Source organism: Schistocerca piceifrons, chromosome 4 (genome assembly GCF_021461385.2).
Source record: "Schistocerca piceifrons isolate TAMUIC-IGC-003096 chromosome 4, iqSchPice1.1, whole genome shotgun sequence".
In the NCBI taxonomy this organism is placed as follows: Eukaryota; Metazoa; Arthropoda; class Insecta; order Orthoptera; family Acrididae; genus Schistocerca; species Schistocerca piceifrons.
The window spans coordinates 37,536,830-37,557,404 of NC_060141.1; the positions used below are offsets into that span (position 1 = coordinate 37,536,830).

Sequence of the window (20,575 nt, forward strand, 5' to 3'; positions counted from 1 at the left end):
GGCATCTTCAGATTACCTAAAAAATTTTCTTTTTACAACATTTTAGAACCAGAAAACCGATCTGTGTTGTAGTGAAGCACGCATCGAATCAGATGAACCAGCAAAGACGTTTTCCTTTTACAAAAACCATAAAACGACTTTATTAAGGTCTTTGTGGGTTTTTCTGCTATACATTCTCTGGACTCTGAAATAATGTTTCTCTTTTTCCTATACGTTCTTTGCTTCTAACACTTGCACACCGTCTTTGTTCACTTATTTTTTAACAGTGAGTGGTAAGAGTATGCGTGTTGTTTCATTCGATATCAATAACAGACACGGTAAACCCTAGCCTAAAACGCTAACATTTAAAATAAAAATATACTTATTCCAGTACTGCTTATTTTGTATTTAAAAGTGAAGGTGACTGCAACTTAAAAAATTGAAGGCATTTGTCACTTTGTGGTCTCGGGTGAAACAGCGGTACGCTCGGTGCGTTTGTGGGTAAGTGCCAGGCTATAAATCTTCAGTGACGTGGTGCAGTGGTCAGCTCACAGGACTCACATTCGGGAGGACGACGGTTCAGATCCCTATCCGGCCATCCAGATTCAGGTTTTCGGTGATTTTCCTAAATCGCTTAAGGCATGGATCCTTCGATCCCAATTTTTCAGTAATCCGACCTTCCACTCTGTCTATAATGACCTGCTGTCGATGGGACGTTAAGCCGTAACCAGCCTACCTACCTAAGATTCCGCTGATATGACGATCGATCCTCAGTCAGTAACGGGATTTTTCTTCTGGCATTTTTCACTTATTTCAAGTCTACCAATGACTTGTTACTGGCATGTCTTGCAGCACACGAGGGGGAAGGGTGGGGGTGGGGGGTGGAGAGGGGCGAGAGCCTACGCTGCACTGTACGACCCTTAAAACTTGCTGGGCTAGTCATTTAAAAGCTCTCAGAGCAAGACAAGGTCATAGCACCTCCATACCTGTTTTATTAGGACTATACCTGCAAAAGAATTGTGGTGTTCAGTTCAATCAAGTGACTGACAACGGTTTTCCTCCTAAAATAAATCAATGCTCCTCTAAAGTGAATGCGTTTAATATTGTGTACATGAGAAATGCACTGTAATTTTTGTAATTAGACTACCGTCTAAAGCGACGGCAGTCAGCCTGGTCCCTGCCGCTCAGTAGTGAGCGTTCCAGCTGTCTTTGTAGACGGCAGGTGGTGGGGAATGATTTAAAAACGTTTTCATTAGTGTTCCATAAATTCTTGACACGTAGTATCTGGTATGTAATTATTATTATCTGCTTTAACTATCTGCAACTACGCTTTACGAATTTTATAAAGTTACTTCCCTACTTCATAAAACACCATTAATGTGAAACCAGTAGAGGTTAGAAAAAGTTACTTGTAACAGAATAAGAAAAGTGGGTGATAATTAAAAAGGGTAGCTACCCCTGGTCGATAGCGTTAGCGGGTTGCAGAGATAACGGTCGTAAGACAATGTTTTAAATATTGTTCCTACGACGTTTCGCAATACATGTAACGGGTCGTCAACAGGTTTAAATTTCACGCCAGCAAATTAAAATTACACTGGATGCTTTCTGTACGTTTATGTTTGAATTAAAAGCTTCTTACACAGCATAAAGTTTCTTATTCCCAATAAACTCGGAAGGTATTATTTATCGTTTGGCACATACAGCTGATTGCTGTGTACTCCATTTGAGTTCAAAAATGTTCAAATTTGTGTGAAATCTTATGGGACTTAATTGCTAAGGTCATCAGTCCCTAAGCTTACACACTACTTAACGTAAATTATGCTAAGGACAAACACACGCACACCCGTGCCCGAGGGAGGACTCGAACCTCCGCTGGGATCAGCCACACAGTCCATGATTGAGGCGCCTTAGACCGCTCGGCTAATCCCGCGCGGCTCCATTTGAGTTCTGGATATGCACTTCGTCGAGTCTAGCCTGTGGATGGCGTATGGCAAATTCCATTTTGAAACAGGATGCCACAGCGAACGCGCTTCGTTGGCCCACTCCGCATTCCACTTAGTCTACAGACTCAGTGAGTCCTTAGGTACTGAGGGATTTCTAGATATTCTTCGATGTAAAGTTCATCAATCCAGCGTATCAGAATAATTTGTTAGCTGCCTGTTGGATTGTATTTTTCGACGCTTTCGTACGAGTGCAGTTAGCCTTCCGAGTTGTGGTTGTTCAACATCGGAGAGTAATGGTAGCCAGTTGAATAAAATGGACTTCTAAAGACAAAACGTTGTATGACGAGAATGTCAACATGTTAGGATGTAGTACTGTGGTTGCAACATCAGAGAATCTGAGGTGACAAGGGCCACTGCATGATTATCAATAATGGTGCGCTTTCATACAATCACTACTTTGGTTACTCAGGTTCGCCGGTGTCTAAACTATGCGGCCGGCCGGAGTGGCCATGCGGTTCTAGGCGCTACAGTCTGGAACCGAGCGACCGCCACGGTCGCAGGTTCGAATCCTGCTTCTGGCATGGATGTGTGTGATGTCCTTAGGTTAGTTAGGTTTAATTAGTTCTAAGTTCTAGGCGACTGATGACCTCAGAAGTTAAGTCGCATAGTGCTCAGAGCCATTTGAACCATTTAAACTATGCGTATAAATGTCACAAATGCGCTTCAACAAACGCTGATGTTGTTATGGACAGTAATTTAAAATACCTCCTCCCTGTGAAATTTATTACTGAAATACGTTACGACTGTTGGCGTTGCAATGAGGCCTAGTACGAACTGGTAGCATAACGTAGCACTTTTGTAATATGTCAGCAAGAAAAGCATTTCACTCACACAGCCAATCACAGGCTTGCGTCTCTCGTGTGTCTTCCTGAATAAAGGGCTAAAACTGTAACAACAAAAATAGTCACGAAAGGCGATTTACTTCTTCAAGTTTTAACATATATTCTGCTCTGTATTGAACGAGAACTAACTTCTTTTTCAAACGTTTCACAGGACTGCTTTAATCTTATGAGACTTGACGTTGTCACTTCGTGCACGCTGTCTAACCTAATCAAATACGTTTTCAATAAAATTGTCTTGATCGCACTAAACATAACGATTGTGTTGAGAGGTTTTGACGGCTGAGCATTTATCACCAGAGCTCTAATAAAAATGTCACGTGTCGTATTCCTTACTGAGTGTTTACATGACGACATACGTTTAGCAAAAGCCGTTCTGCGTTGCGAATGTATATACACTTTGCATCTATTTTCAAACGCGCTTACCAAAGAGCTTAATGTTATTTACTAACCAGATCGTTATAGGCATTTAGAAAGAACTACTGCGGAAACCAGTGAAACAATATCCTCGAAGAGTTTGCAGAAATGGCAAGCTTTCTCTGGCACTTAATATTATTGGAGTCTCTGTGGTTCCCGCTCGATTTAACGAACAAGCGGCCCTTGTGCCGTCCCGTCGCGTTTGTGTGCTGTGTTTGAGACACCCCGTGCTCTCAGGGGCGAGCGCTTCCTCGCCACAGGAACAGACGCCGGCGGTAAACTGTTTACGCGCCTTCCCACCGAGCGCCGCTGCTCGCTCCCATCCTATTGAACAAACTGTTTACAACCGCGATGCACTGCTTCACCTTGAGCAGGTCGGTACAAAATATCTCAAAGCTTCGCCTCTCTCAAAGAATTTTCAGCGGTAGCATCCTTAAACGCGCAGTTTTAAGTACGATAAACGGAATAACGGATGATGAGTCACTTTAACTTTTCGTTTTTCAAGTCACCTGTCTTACAACCAGTGTTACGAGCCCTTCCGTTTCTTTGCGTAGCAGCATTGTGTTCATTTCTGCCAGCTTTGTGTCCAATATCATCAGCTGTATGTACTGTTTACAGTGATAGTTGTCTTTTCTTAAAAATTTTCCACTCCATTGCTTCTTCCGCTGTCACTGCTCAAAGCCCGGTTGGGGTCCAAACAGCTAGCAAATCTGAGGTCGTCGCATGCTGCGCTTGATGATGGTGATTGGGCCAGTTGGCGAAATATTGCGTACGAAATGGGATTGTCGATCTGGTTACACTCCGAAATCTGTAATCTCTCCTTCCATTGTCAAGTTATGTATTACTGGGAGTCGTGATACGTGTACTGCGACCATCTACATCATTCTGATAAGAATTTTGCCCAGGCTTTGTTAGCGAGATGTTTCAGCACAGATCTTCACATCCCACTTTGAGACCGAACGATGTGGCTTAGTGGCTAGCACACTTGTATTTATTTGGAAGGACAACGGTTCAAATTACCATCTGGGCATAAAGATTTAAGTTTTCTGTGATTTCCCTAAACTTATTCAGGCAAATGCCGGGATGATTACTTGGAAAAGGGCACGAGTGATCCTTTGCTACTCAGAGCTTGTGCACTATCTCCAATGACCTCATTGTCGACAGTACGCTAAACACTTAGCTTCTTTCCTACTTTATTTGAACATGTCATTCTTAGTGTCTTCTTCCTCTTCTTCTTCTTCTTGCCTCCCTCCTCCACCTCCTTCTTCCACATTTGTCACTGCTTACGTCGATCTCTCGCACGATTCTGCATTCCAGACGTCAAGATCATTTTTAATTGTGTGATAATGTTTAATTATAATCGAATTTTTACATGAAAAATGTTTTCTTGCGTTGCACTAGATAGGGCTTTCTCGTTTCAACAACCAAGTCAATGAGTGGTTCCTCGATGCTGCTCTACTGCTTGAGGCCAGGCAGCCCCTTCGAAGAGGAGTCAAAGGGGTTGCCTGCACTCAGGCGCCAGTGCACCACTCAGGTGAATGGGTGTCAAAGTATCTGAACTGGCACATTTTTAATTTTCGTAATGAACGTGCGCTGGTGGTGCTGAGGGTGTTGCCAAACTGGTGTGATTTAGAGGGACCCTTTACATTTTATTCACACATGTGTCAATGTTACGACCCCCTCCTCCACCCCACCATGATCACCCCAAAGGAGGGCGCGAAAAAGGAGGACTGAAACAGCATAACACCCTTTCCTGCTTCGGATCACGTTCAGATTTCGTCGATTGGTTTTGAACGGTCCGTAGTCGTTCCGCCCTGTATATTAGAGCAAAAATTGTGGTCGTGCTACACTCCAAATTGGTCAGATCACGTTCAGTGTGGCTGCAGTCATATGATATCAGCAGAGAAGGGTTCGATCTTCCGTAGGGTGCCAGCAGTATCAAAGTTTGTAAAGAACTTCGTCCTGTTCCTTGTCACAATACGAACTGTCGTTTCCGACCGCGAAAAGTGCGGGAATCAACGCCCCAAGAGAAGGGGTGGTTCATTGACGTTCTTTATGCCACATCGTCAGGCCTTTTTTTGTCGATTCAGAGATGTTGTGTTTCTGAAATGTTTTCCTCGGCCACCCATAAGAAAATAGTTTGATGTAAACGCTCAGCGTCGCGGTGCTGACCTCCATCCCAGAGACATCAAAGGAAGAAGTGAAATGTGGGTAAGAGCGGGTGTGACGACCTTCTCACCGTGTGACATGTACACGATGGCGTTGGCCAAACATTTGGTGAAATTTGGTGCCAGTGTGACGTCTTAAACTCACCTTACAGCTCACAAGAACTTCTGAGCTGTAGCCTTCTTTTCGTATGTGTCGACACGTAGGTGTTTCAAGCGTCGCAGAACCCGAAGATGACGTCGCAGGGCGCCATGCTTTTGCACCATTACAGAGGATAATTGTAGGCACCTTTGAGCAAAATATTTCAAACTTGTGCGGCGAAATGGGAGACAATTACGGGGTTTCGAAAACGTGAATCTTTAATTCTGTCGCACAGTGTAGTTTCGCCCAGGCGAAAATTGTGTTTGATAAATAATAACTTGATATGAGAATGAGCTTTCCATTTTGTAGGGAGGTGTGCGCTGCAATGCTGTAAAACCTTGTAGATTAGAATTATGAGCCGCATCAGAGTAAAACTAATCAGATAATTGAAGCTTTGTACGGGGATTGTGTGTGTGGACACATTAATTCCTACGAAGACTACCCATCAAAATAAAAGGTCGTACTAGAGACCAGATGGTTTTAGTCTGTGGGAAACATTCAGACACCGTTACACATGGACTCTTTAATAACATAGCTTATTCGTTGTTTGTACAGCAAAATTACACACATCAAAAAAAGTTTTGCATCACCCTAGTTCCGAGAACTCCTGAAGATAGACGTTGACTGTGGGTATTGTATCACAGACAGGGTCCCTTTGACTGTTCAGAGGCGTAAAAAACCATGCATGAGTAGCCTATTAGACGGAAGGGGTCCGACAGCCGATCAGTTCCAGTCATTCCACGAGGAAGGAGGTACACGGTTCATGTTGTGTGTAGTTTAACCATGCGTTGACAGTCAGCACCGATGTTCGATCACGTCCGCATTGTTACTACTTTGTGGCAGGAAGGGCTCTCAACAAGGGTAATGTCCAGGCGTCTGGGAGTGAATCAAAGCAATGTTGTTCGGACATAGAGGAGATACAGAAAGACAGGAACTGTCGATGACATGCTTCACTCAGGCCGCCCAAGGTCTACTACTGCAGTGGATGACAGCCACCTGCGGCTTATGGCTCGGAGGAACCCTGACAGCAACGCCATAAGCATCATTTCCGCCCTTTTTATTGCTCATGAAAACCATACATTGCATTTTGTACCACCATACAGCGAGACATTCAGAGGTGATGGTCCAGATTGCTATACACACCGATACCTCTAATACCCAGTAGCACGTCCTCTTGCATTGATGCATGCCTGTATTCGTGGTGGCATACTATCCACAAGTTCATCAAGGCACTGTTGATCCGATTGTCCCACTCCTCAACGGCGATTCGGAGTAGATCCCTCAGAGAGGTTCGTGGGTCACGTCGTTCACAAACAGCTCTTTTCAATCTATCCCAGGCATGTTCGATGGGGTTAATGTCTGGAGAACATGCTGATCACTCTAGTCGAGCGATGCTGTTATCCTGAGAGAAGTCATTCGCAAGATGTGCACGATGGGAGCGCGAATTGTCGTCCATGAAGACGAATGCCTCGCCAATATGCTGCCGACATCGTTGCACTCTCGGTCGGAGGATGGCATTCACGTATCGCACAGCCGTTACGGCGCCTCCCACGACCACCAGCGGCGAACGTCGTCCCCACATAATGCCACCCCAAAACAGCAGGGAACCTCCACCTTGCTGCACTCGCTGGACAGTGGGTCTAAAGCGTTCAGCCTGACTGGGTCTCCGACGATTGTCTGGTTGAAGGTATATGCAACACTCATCGGTGAAGAGAATGTGGAGCCAATCCTGAGCGGTCCATTCGGCATGTTGTTGGGCTCATCTGTGCCGCGCTGCATGGTGTCGTGGCTGCGAAGATGGATATCGCCATGGATATCGGGACTGAAGTTGCGCATCGTGCAGCCTATTGCTCACAGTTTGAGTCGTAACACAACGTCCTGTGGCTGCACGAAAAGCATTATTCTCTAAGCTGGTCATAGGTTGTGTTTCAAAAATTAACACCATGGAGACAGAAGTGACGACACTTTCTGCAGGACCTGACCATCATTTTGCAGGACAATTCTCAAGCACGTACAGTGCAAGCTCTTACTAATTTGTTTGACTGATGGGGTTTCTAAGTGCTATACCACCTACTGCAATCCCCTGACTTAAGACCTCATAAGTTCAGCTCGATTTCCAAACTGAAGGAAACACTTCACAGCATTCGCTTCAGAACTGCTACAAATTTGTCGGGCAATAGGCCGCACCGCTCGAACTCTCAACACAACCGGCTCTGCTAAGAGTATCCTACGACTTTACATAGCTGGGAACGGGTTATACACAATGCTGGTGACTACTTTGAAGGTCAGTAAAACTTTGAATCACGTATCTATTCTGTATTAGCTGTAAGTAAATAGTTTCCACTATTAAAGTTCCAACCCTCGTATTTTTTAATTGGGGTGGGTTATTAGTAACAAATTTCATACGTCATTCTGTGTATTGCGAAGGTACTGTGAATATTCAGATTTCGTTAAATAAATGTCTGCAAGGTGATCTTGGGAGGGCTCGAGCTATTATTCTGATTACACGCGTTTGTGCAATGAATACTTTTACTCCTAATGATGAATTGCCCCAAAGTGTAATGCCATATGAAAGCAGTGAATGAAAACAGGCATAATAAGCTGATTTACTGATATTTTTATCACCAAAATTTGAAATAACAATAATAGCATATGCAGCTGGACCCAAACGTATGAACAGATCATCAATGTCTTTCTTCCAGTTCCATTTCAGCATCAACGCATACACCAAGAAATTTTGAATATTCTGCCTTAGCAACAGACTTCTGTTCAGTCTATATTAATCAGTGGTGTTATGCCATTTACTGTACAGAACTGTGTTTACTATGTTTTCTTAAAATTTAGTGAGAGTCTTTGCAGAGAACCAGTTAATAGTTTTCTGAAATGCATTATTTAGAATTTTCTCAGCTAATTGTTGTTTGTTGGGTGTGATTGCTATACCTGTATCATCAGCAAAGAGAACTAGCTTTTCATCTTCATGAATATAGAGTGGCGAATCATTAATATATCTTAATAACAATAAGGAACCCAAGACTGAACGGTGTGGGACACCATTCTTGATTTCTCCCCAGTTAGAGGAGTCTGCTGATTATTGCAGACTATCTGTACAGTTAATTTCAGCCTTCTGCGTTCTTCCAGTTAAATATGAATTAAACCTTTTGTACACTGTCCCACTCATACCACAATACTTAAGCTTATCTAGAGAAGTTTCATGATACACAGTCAAAAGCCATTGAGAGATCACAAAAAATTTAAATGGATGATGTTCGGTTATTCAGGGCATTTAATATTCTGATCAGTGAAAGCATACATAGCACATTCTGTTGTAAAGCCTTTCTCAGAACCAAACTGATATTTTGTTAGTACTTCATTTTTACAAATGTGTGAAGCTACTCTTGGATACAAGACTTTTTCAAGAATTTTGGACAAAGCTGTCAAAGCGGTAGTTGTTAGCATCAGACCTTTCCCCTTTTTTATGCAGTGGTTTAACAACAGGATATGTCAGTCTATCTGAAAAAATGTCCTGTTTCAGTGAGTTACTACGTATGTGGCTGAGAATCCTACTCTGTTGGCAACAAGCTTTCAGTACTCTACTGGATATGGCGTCAATTCCATGCAAGTTTTTACTATTGAATGAATTTATTATTTTCCTAATTTCAGTCGGAGAGGTGGGTTGAATTTCAGTTTTATCAAACTCCATAGGTATTGCCTCTTCCATGTACAGCCATGCATTTTCTAGTGAATTGCTGGTTCCTATTTTCTTTATAACATTTAAAAAATGATTATTTTCTACTTCTTGCTAACAATTTTTTGATTGAGTCTGATAGAAATACAGTCTTCCTCTGCTCTTCGCTGCCCTGCTTCCCTTCTAACAATATTCCATATTGTTTTAATTTTGCTGCCAGAGGTGCTGATCTCAGCATAAGTTACGTTACACAAAAATCTCCACCACTGCTGTTGCGTAGCACCCCACACGCACGAAGTACTACAGTTCGCCTATGCTCAAGCTACATAATTCAGTCGAATGGCATTTACTATTGTGAGCGATGTAACGTAATCTGGCTCGCAACCTTTGCTGCTGGCAATATTCGCCATTCAGCGAGCTTTTGTGGCCACCTGTACCTACTGCTGACAGCCGTTCACAGGCTGCCATCCAGTCTACTCAAGCGACACTACATTACGACTATGATCATTAGCTATATCCTCCTTTTCCTGTCGTGTTAACACGTCATTTGCGTGCTCCATTGACGATACTGCAGTTTTCTCCAACAAAGTCGTAAGGAAGCCAATACACTGCCGCCTATCGTGTTCACGGTATCATAAACCTCTTCCTGTCACTACAGCTGTTTAACAGACTCGCGGAGCTCTTCCATTAAAGAGGATGTGGTGCGAATGTTGTGTATCCCTGCTGGCCCAGATGTGCTGGCAAAAGCTGTAAAACTGAAACAGGCAGAGCCGTGGCGCTGCGCCAAAGCACTTGCGCAGGTGCGGGACGCGACCGCGGCCGCGGCCGATCCAGCTTCCTGCCCTCCCCATTCTGCAGGCGACTCGCGGCGACAGCCCGTTTGTTTAGCAGTAGCCGCACGAGTGCATAGATTTAAATTTACCTCAAGTAATTACCTGTGGAAACTTAGAAGATATTAAATAACACGGCGTATTAAGAAGGAGGCTGACTGGATACTCAGGTTAATTTGCATGGTTTCGTGTATAATGGCTCCAGCGTCTTTCAAACTAGCTAGTCACTCTACAGTTTACGTTAATTACCTAACGCCACATCAGCGATAAGGAGACAGAGAAAAGTAATACGACAAATCGGTCCTATTTTTAAATATAGCTATTTTTTAATCGCTTACATAATTAAGAACTTGGCCTCCCTTCTAACAGCCGTGTACCGCACGTCTCTAGAGGAATGGAAGGTTCCAAATGATTGGAAAAGAGCACAGGTAGTCGAGCAGATGCGCAAAACTATAGGCCTATATCTCTGACATCGATCTGTTGTAGAATTTTAGAACATGTTTTTTGCTCGAATATCATGTCGTTTTTGGAAACCCAGAATCTACTCTGTAGGAAGCAACATGGATTCCGGAAACAGCGATCGTGTGAGACCCAACTCGCTTTGTTTGTTCGTGAGACGCAGAAAATATTAGTTACAGGCTCCCAGGTAGATGCCATTTTCCTTGACTTCCGGAAGGCGTTCGATACAGTTCCACACTGTCGCCTGATTAAGAAAGTAAGAGCCTACGGAATGTCAGACCAGCTGTTTGGCTGGATTGAAGAGTTTTTAGCAAACAGAACACAGCATGTTGTTCTCAATGGAGAGACGTCTACAGACGTTAAAGCAAACTCTGGCGTGCCACAGGGGAGTGTTATGGGACCATTGCTTTTCACAATATATATAAATGACCTAGTGGATAGTGTCGGAAGTTCCATGCGGCTTTTCGCGGATGATGCTGTAGTATACAGAGAAGTTGCAGCATTAGAAAATTGCAGCGAAATGGAGGAAGATCTGCAGCGGATAGGCACTTGGTGCAGGGAGTGTCAACTGACCCTTAACATAGACAAATGTAATGTATTGCGAATACATAGAAACAAGGATCCGGTATTGTATGATTATATGATAGCGGAACAAACACTGGTAGCAGTTACTTCTGTAAAATATCTGGGAATATGCGTACAGAACGATTTGAAGTGAAATGATCATGTAAAATTAATTGTTGGTAAGGCGGGTGCCAGGTTGAGATTCATTGGGAGAGTCCTTAGAAAATGTAGTCCATCAACAAAGGAGGTGGCTTACAAAACACTCGTTCGACCTATAACTAAATATTGCTCATCAGTGTGGGATTTGTACCAGGTCGGGTTGACAGAGGAAATAGAGAAGATCCAAAGAAGAGCAGCGCGTTTCGTCACAGGGTTATTTGGTAAGCGTGATAGCGTTACGGAGATGAGGTATCGAATATATTGCTTCCCTCTACTTATACTTCCCGAGGAGATTCAAATGGCTCTGAGTACTATGGGACTTAACATCTATGGTCATCAGCCCCCTAGAACTTAGAACTACTTAAACCTAACTAACCTAAGGACACCCAGTCATCACGAGGCAGAGAAAATTCCTGACCCCGCCGGGAATCGAACCCGGGAACCCGGGCGTGGGAAGCGAGAACGCTACCGCACGACCACGAGCTGCGGACACCCGAGGAGATCACGAATGTAAAATTTAGATAGATTCGAGCGCGTACGGAGGCTTTCCGGCAGTCATTCTTCCCGCGAACCATTCGCGACTGGAACAGGAAAGGGAGGTAATGACAGTGGCACGTACAGTACCCTCCGCCACACACCGTTGGGTGGCTTGCGGAGTGTAGATGTAGATGTAGATGACTGTAACCTGACCGATATCCGTAGATGAGATGACAACGTGTCTGACTAATACAAAGAGAACCAGCGATAGCATGAGAAATTTTCCTAGATGTCAAGACTGCAATTTGGTTGCCCTCAGACGCCTGAGGATAAGTTTGGTGCTGATTATAGGAAATGTAGTGGCTCTGGTTTTGAAAACGAACTTTACGAAACAATGTATTAACAGTCAATAATTTTTTTCTGGGTTTGTGACAGCATTGTCAATATGTTAAACTACCGACGTTTCGGTCACTGTTGCAAGTGATCTTCTTCAGGGTAAACAAAAGCACCATGAAGAAGGTCACTTGCAACAGTGACCGAAACGTCGGTAGTTTTGCATATCGCAAATGCGGTCATAAACACAGAAAAATTTTAATGGCTGTGGCAATGGCCACGGAACCCTATGTTTATAGTGTATTGACCGTTCACCCTTCTAGCTCATTTAAAGGGAGGAAGGGGGAACACTAGGATTTGCGGTCCTGTACAAAATACTCGATACGGAGCCCAAGGTCGGATTGGTGAAGCATCGGGGGGGAAGTCTGTCGCGTTCTTCTCGAAGGGACTGTCGCGACATTTGCCGGAAGGGGTTCAGAGAAATCGTAGGGAACCTAAAGCTGGGTGATCGGACGGGGATTTGAACGGGCGCCCCTCCCAGGAGCGAGTCCACTCGTCGTACCTCTGCTATTCCTTGCATTGTCGCCTTTAACACTACCGTCCAACGAGGCCCTAAGGAGGAAACGGAAAAACACAGGTTTAGGTTGACGTCACATAAATTCGCTCTTTATCAGAATCTTGTAACTTTTAATGATAATTTTGGAAAGTTTGGGCTTACGATAGGAAACCATATGCCAAAGGCACTAGTAAACCAAATAAACCGATTCCACATCTAAATACATACTCCGCAATCCACCATACGGTGCGTGGTGGAGGGTACCTCGTACCACAACTAGCATCTTCTCTCCCTGTTCCACTCCCAAACAGAACGAGGGAAAAATGACTGCCTATATGCCACTGTACGAGCCCTAATCTCTCTTATCTTTGTGGTCTTTCCGCGAAATGTCAGTTGGCGGCAGTAAAACTGTACTGCAGTCAGCCTCAAATGCTGGTTCTCTAAATTTCCTCAGTAGCGATTCATTAAAAGAACGCCTCCTTTCCTCCAGAGACTCCCACCCGAGTTCCTGAAGCATTTCCGTAATACTCGCGTGATGATAAAACCTACCAGTAACAAGTCTAGCAGCCCGCCTCTGAATTGCTTCTATGTCCTCCCTCAATCCGACCTGATAGGGATCCCAAACGCTCGAGCAGTACTCACGAATAGGTCGTATTAGTGTTCTATAAGCGGTCTCCTTTACAGATGAACCACATCTTCCCAAAATTCTACCAATGAACCGAAGACGACTATCCACCTTCCCCACAACTGCCATTACATGCTTGTCCTACTTCATATCTCTCTGCAATGTTACGCCCAAATATTTAATTGACGTGACTGTGTCAAGCGCTACACTACTAATGGAGTATTCAAACATTACGGGATTCTTTTTCCTATTCATCTGCATTAATTTACATTTATCTATATTTAGAGTTAGCTGCCATTCTTTACACCAGTCACAAATCCTGTCCAAATCATCTTGTATCCTCCTACAGTCACTCAACGACGACACCTTCTCGTACACCACAGCATCATCAGCAAACAGCCGCACATTGCTATCCACCCTATTCAAAAGATCACTTATGTAGACAGAAAACAACAACAACCGATTAAGTTGTTCCAGTACGACAGACGACCAAATGGCAAGCGCGTTTCGAAATAATAAGGCAAGAAGTGAGCGTTGGCTAAACAGTACTTAACCAAACTAAGAACATATCTTATAATGTACTTAATAACCTTTAAAACTAATCTAATGTCTTACGAATGTCACTGCAAAATCTCCACTATAATAATAAATGATACATACTTTATAAACGTTATGAATAGAGAGGAGGTAGCGGTATGTTTGAGGCTTTAACTTACGAGTGGTAAGTGTTCGGTTTCGACAACCTGTCCAGTATGAACAGTTTTGACTTATTACAAGCATTTGTTGCGGTGAATATGTCTTTAGAATACACTTCATTTGAGTGACAATCCACATGCTATGCTGTGATAACGTACTCTCCAGTGTTTCCTACCCACCAGAGCGCCTAAACACACAGCATCGCCAGCTCTTTATAACGACAGAATACAATGGTGACTGAGTTCTGAGAGCTCAGTGAAATGTCGCATCAGGCGGATGGCCGGCTTGATGTCGCGGCCTCGCACAGTTTTAATTTCTCAAAAATGTTCGCCCGGTATACTCTGCAGGATTCGCACTGTCTCGTCTTGCATTACGCCTGTGACGTTCCGCACCGACCACAAAGGCCTTCCTGTGCTGATGACGTAAGAAGAGGAGGGAGTGACAGGCACAACAGCGTGAGGCGGTAAAGAATAAATCGGAGTCGTTCTGGGTGTGGATTCCCATGGGAATAAGACGAGTAAGAATTCATACGCTTGTTTCGGTACCAAGTATTCGATAATGTCATAGTGTGGTAGGAAAGACCGAAGTATCGGTACCGGTGAAACTTCTCCTTTGTACGTAAAGAATGAAGTGCTGGAAAAACTCTTACGTTATTTGATTTTCAAACAGCTGAGCAAAACTGTACGTACTCAGACAGTTCTCTCTTTACTTATTCTGATCATCACTAAACTGACACACAATATTTTTAGAGCAACGCAGTCTGACTTTCAATAATCCCTACAAAAGAATGGCCCTGACTAACAATAACCTACAGCTTTCATGAACCACTTTCCTCACAAAAATCTTCGTTACTCGAACTACTGCAATACAGCGAGCGCCAATACGGGCAGCTAAATAAAAGATTCTAACTACTGAAGGCACTAACTACTGATAGGCATTGTTAGCAAATGAAAGATTTTGATAGAGAACAATGTATTTACCTTAATAGTGTTCAAGAGTCATAATATATATCTCAGTTCATGACATGCAGTCTTACAAATGTCCTTTTTCTGACGGACACACATCCAGGTCGTCCGCTCATAGTTACCTCTCAAAATTTTTGCATCTCTCTCCCGACATCCACCACTGCTGGCGGCTCACCTCGAACTCCAACGTTACACGCTGTCCCCATCCAACTGCCCAACACTACACAAGCGAATATTCCAACAATGAGTCCAACCAGCCGCAGACTGCACACAGCGCAGTCAGCGATTGTCATACAGGGCAGTATGTGGCGTTACCAACATAAAAACCTAAACAGCCTACTTACACCGGGCGTATTGAATGGAGTTGAGGAAAATAATAATATTTTACTCCTACTTTAAAAAGTCTTAAAATGTATGTATTAGCTATGTAGTATATAGGCCATAGAAGTGCAGTAGCAACGTTAAATATAACGTGCAGTCTGTAATAAATGTACCAGACGTCAGCAACAGAGACCAGTAAAGTTATGAAAGTATCCACTACTGCAAAAGAGATTCTAGTTTTTATTTTGTAATCGAGTTGGTTCAAATATTGATTAATTCCCATTTTTGCTGTGTATTGGAGATGAGTACTTTTGTCTTAAAAAAGCGTCTTGTAAATAAATTATTTCGCCTTAATGAAAATCTTATAATGATGTACTGTAATCATGAGACGTATGGGCAACATAAAATTCATGACAAGTTCTGTACTTTGCGGTTGGAATATTTGTCCTTTATTCCCCATGTATTATTGTTTACAATCAGGTTCGTTCATGAAAATATACTACAAATTCCATAGTCTGCGTTGTGTTCTAAGTAAGTCGCTTCGTGTTCAAGAAAACCATTAAAATAAACCATTTCTCTGCGAAGAGCGGTCTTTTATTTTGAAATAAACTCGTTAATTCATTACTAGCAGTGATCTAGTTTCAGCCCCTTTCACATTATAAAGGTACCACCAGGTAATGGAAACAATAAAACCAGTACGAATGCTTCAAATAAAACAAGAAAAATGGCTCAAATGGCTCTGAGCACTATGGGACTTAACTTCTGAGGTGATCAGTCCCCTAGAACTTAGAACTACTTAAACCTAACTAAGCTAAGGACATCACACACATCCATGCCCGAGGCAGGATTCGAACCTGCGACCGTAGCGGTCGCGCTGACTGTAGCGCCTACAACCGCTCGGCCACATCGGCCGGCAATCTGTCTTGGTCTTGCCTATAATAGCCTCTATCACTACCAGCACACAGCAATTTTTGTTGTGACATAACTGAGGAGTTCATTTTTCTGTTTTCCTATTTTTTATTTATTTCTTGTTCTCCTTGAGATCGGCCATAACTTTTGTTATTATTTTTACTGCGAGGTAACGTGATGATCCTTAATGGAGACAAATTGTCTAATTGCTAAATAATGACATGAAGTGTTAAATAACATTATAAACAGCCGACTAGTTGCAATGGATAAAGAAATTCTTTACCTAGGTTTCGATGAATATAAATTTGTCTTCTTCAGAATGTAACAATTTTACATTAGTAAGGACTAATGTACCATCGCCGTTTTTACAATTGTCGGCATAGATCCATGTGTCATAAATAAATATAGCCCTAGAACCCTGGGTAACTGAAGTTAAGAAGGATTTGAAAAAGGCAAAAATTGACATAACAAACACATCAGACCGGGATACATTCAGAAGAAAAATCGACAAGTGGAAGTTTACTCCAGAGACGGAATCTAAACCTTTCCGACCAAAGTGGACCGAAGAAAGGAAGAAGGCCTTTGGGGAGGCAATGAAGAAATACTGGGGAAATAAGAAGAACATTAAGAAATGTTAATCACCTGCTTATCGTTCTCCCATGGGGACATTCGCTAATAATAATAATAATAGCCCTAGAATTAGTGCGATGGTACATTAGTCCTTACTAATGTAAAATTGTTACCTTTTGAAGAAGACAAATTTATATTTGTCGGAACCTAAGTAAAGAATTTCTTTATCCATTGCAACTGGTCGGCTGTTTATAATTTTATTACGTGAAACCGTTGCTGTTGTGCAGCTACGTTTAAAAAAAAAATCAAGTGTTATTTCAAAATAAAAGAACAGCCTTAACAGTTTTGTAGCGACTTCTGATCCATACACAGAAAGACTAGTCAATAAAAGCTTAAAAAATACACCTGCATTCACTATCTTGCGAGACTGCCGGTGTCGATACCTTTTTCCGATATTCTCGGAATATTCGTAGAATTTTAGGTACTGGTGTAGATACGACGCTTCGTGTCGAATTTTGTACCGGAACGTCCGTACTGGTGGGACGAGTGCTGTATTGGTGAGTTGCTGGAGGAAGCGCACGGGGTGAGGGGTGGGGTGGGGCGGGAAGGGGAGGCAAGGGCAGGGCAGGGCAGGGCGCGGTGCCAGAGGAGTAGGGCGGCCAGTCGAGCGCCGACCGCCGAGCGAGCTGCACCGACCCTCTCGCCGCCATGGCCGACAGGTAGGTGAGCTGCGGTGTGGCGCGTCCTCCTTACACCAACAAAGCCGACACGGAGTGCTACGGGGCCGTCGCTGTCCACGATACGTGCAAGTGCTGTACTCGATAACGGCTAGAGCTCGGTGAGGCTGTTCGCAGACGATGTTGTTGTCTGTAGGATGGTTACAGCGCCAGAAGACGGTAGCGAAATGCAGCAACACCGGCAGAACGTCGGTGATTGGTGGAGGAAAAGACAGTTGACCTTAAATAAAAGTAACATCCCGAGGACAGGAAGAACCCGCCCGTATAGCCTAGAGGGCTAAAGCGGCAGCTTCTGGGACACGGGCAGGCGAGCCAGCCCCCTATCGAATCCGTCTTTGCGCTCAAAAAGCGGTGGGCCAGCCACTCTGGATGCGGTTTTTAGGCGGTTCTTCACATCAGATTAGGTAAATACCGGGCTGCTAGTCCCGTCCCGCCTCAGGCACACTGTACGCAGCCACTTGAGCATGAGATTCAGTCCGGACGCTTTCAGATGGGGTACAACACAGATTCCTCCCCGGGAGAGTGGTGGCGTCAGAAAGATTCGGCCACCAAATGCCAGTAACATCGCCAGAAACGATATGTAACAATGCCGACCCCATAGTGGAACGGCAAGATCGAACAGGAAAACAAGAAGTGGTGCGCATAAGCAGGCGATGAGATCGTCTACTGTTGGACTACGCTATTGGCGACAAGGCAGTGGAAACAACAACAACAACCGTAACAAACGCAGAAGCAACTGTGCGTAACCTCGTAAAGGGGAATGATCACGTAAAATTAGTTGTAGGAAAAGGAGATGCCAGGCTGACGTTCAGTGCTAGGATCGTAGGGCAATATATTTCATAGGCGAAAGAAGTGGATTACATAACACTCGATCGACCGATTCTTGCGTATTGTTCATCAGTCTGGGAACCTCACCAGATTTCAGTAATAGACGAAACAGAATGTTTACGACTAACGACAACCAACACAGCTCTATGGACACATATTTATTGTGTCACGACGAAGCCGGCCGAACGGTTCTAGGCGCTACAGTCTGGAACCGTGCGACCGCTACGGTCGCGGGTTCGAATCCTGCCTCGGGCATGGATGTGTGTGCTGTCCTTAGGTTAGTCAGGTTTCAGTAGTTCTAAGTTCTAGGGGACTGATGACCTCAGAAGTTAAGTCCCATAGTGCTCAGAGCCATTTGAACCATTTGTCATGACGAGTCTCGTTCGTCAGAATATCATTAGATTGCCGAGTTGTGCCGCTATTATGAAATAAGAGGTCTAGTTTTCTTACGTAATGTTAGAGGCAAAATTTCGACAGGCCGATGATATGAAGAGTCTACCGACCACCTGGCGGAAGTATGGCGAGCTGCAAGTGCATGCGATACTACATAGACAAGATTCATCAAACAGCTGTGCAGAAGCTACGAGATGGGTTACCTGGCGCAAGGGCTTTACAGAGATCCTCTACAAACGCCACTGGCAAGCGCTACAAAAGAGGCGCTGTGCGTCACGGAGAGGTTTACTGTCGAAGCGTTATGTTCCAAGGACTTTCGATCAGTATGTTACTTCGCTTCAAATACGTCTCGCGAAGTTTCCACAACACAATCAGGAAAATTTCAGATGATATGGAAGTTTGCCGACAGTCATTTCTTCCCACGCGTCATTCGCGCTGAGGGCGAGGGTGCAGGGGGGGGGGGGGGGGGGGGCGGAGAGAGATGGACAGTGATAGCAGAAGTACCATCCGCCACAGAATGTAAGGTTGCTAGCAAAGTATAAAGCTTGGTGACTAGGCGCGTAATGAAAAGAGAAGTTAACGGGCTTCAGGTTGTGACTCAGTACATAGACATACAAAACGATACACTGTCTATCTGAAAAGTTCCGTGATTAATTTTATTCCTGTTGTATAAGCGACATCAGCGTAGTAACTACGGTGGAAGCTTGAACTAACAACTGAAAACAACACATGTGAGTTCGACCAGGCAGTGTTAAGCAGTGGACGTGCGGCCGTGGTGCGTCGGCGTTGCAGCGTTACAAGTCGCACTGGAGTGACGTCTCTAAATCAAGTGTTCGAGGCATCTCTAGAATGTTTTGCGGAGAAAAGTGTGTACAGAAAAGTTTGTTCCGCACACCTTGACTCCCGGGCAACAACAACGACGTAGTGGGCACCTGCAGCGACTTGACTGAAATGTAAACCGCGGACAATTCTGTTCGGGAAGAAAAGATCCTCAAGCGTGAGAAGACTTGATGTCAGAAACACGAACCTACCACAAAACGACAAAATGCAAAACTTCACATGAAGGGTCAAAGATTTGACGACATAAACGACAACAGAGCCAACTTAACGTGTGAGTTACACATCCCAAAGTAGGAATTTCTTGCCAGTTTCACACGGTTGCATGAACATTCTGTACGTAGTCCTCAAGTGTGGGCAGACTATGCAGAACATCTCAAGCTTTAAAACTAAGATTTTTACTTTTTTCTCTGTTTTATATTCATCCAGCATCGAAAACTTTTTGCATTCAAGGGGTATATCGTAGAACACGCTAGATGCTAGCCAAAGGCAGAGTTCGCCGGAAAAGCCGGTCGCCACGGGCAAAACTCCGTAACTCGTGAATATTGTTGGAAGCCAGGACACTTCGTGCAGAGGAAAATATAAACTGTTCCGGTGATGAAATCATGCAAGAGTACACTTCTGCTCTGCCCTGAGTGTATTTCGACGCCTCAGTTTGACTGCGTCCTAAACAGCGACAGTCGCAATTACCACGTTTCGTAAACAACCATGAGTTTTGGATATGCTTGTTTGTTTGAGGCACCAGAACCCGCTCCCGACTTCCCACCTCCAACCATAGTAATGGACTGTTAATTACCACTGGGACCGTGCTCACTATGCTTTCACAGTAGCCCAACACACGATACTATTCTATCCTTGTTATTTTCACGTGTCTGCTAGTGTAGTGATATTCTTATATGCTGGATCGAAATTCAAACGGACCACGTCCTATCTCCTAGACGCACTAGTCCAATAAAGTATTTAAAACTTCAGGGGAATTTGGAAAGTAGGAGATAGTTACTGATACAACGAAGGTGTGAAGCGTCCCTCCATAGAGGCTTTGTGTGGGAAAGGGAAGGGTCCAAGTTTGAGTTCTGCTCCGCCTCA

General features: G+C 44.0%; 1 protein-coding gene across 1 annotated transcript in view; it reads left to right on the plus strand.

The window, feature by feature from the left end:
* LOC124796341 (titin) overlaps nt 1–20,575 on the plus strand; it is a 1,000,763-nt gene that overhangs the window by 75,180 nt on the left and 905,008 nt on the right. The window contains exon 8 of the mRNA XM_047260475.1: nt 5,533–5,538. Within this exon, the coding sequence (XP_047116431.1) occupies nt 5,533–5,538 (6 nt within the window). The remainder of the gene's footprint in view (nt 1–5,532; nt 5,539–20,575) is intronic.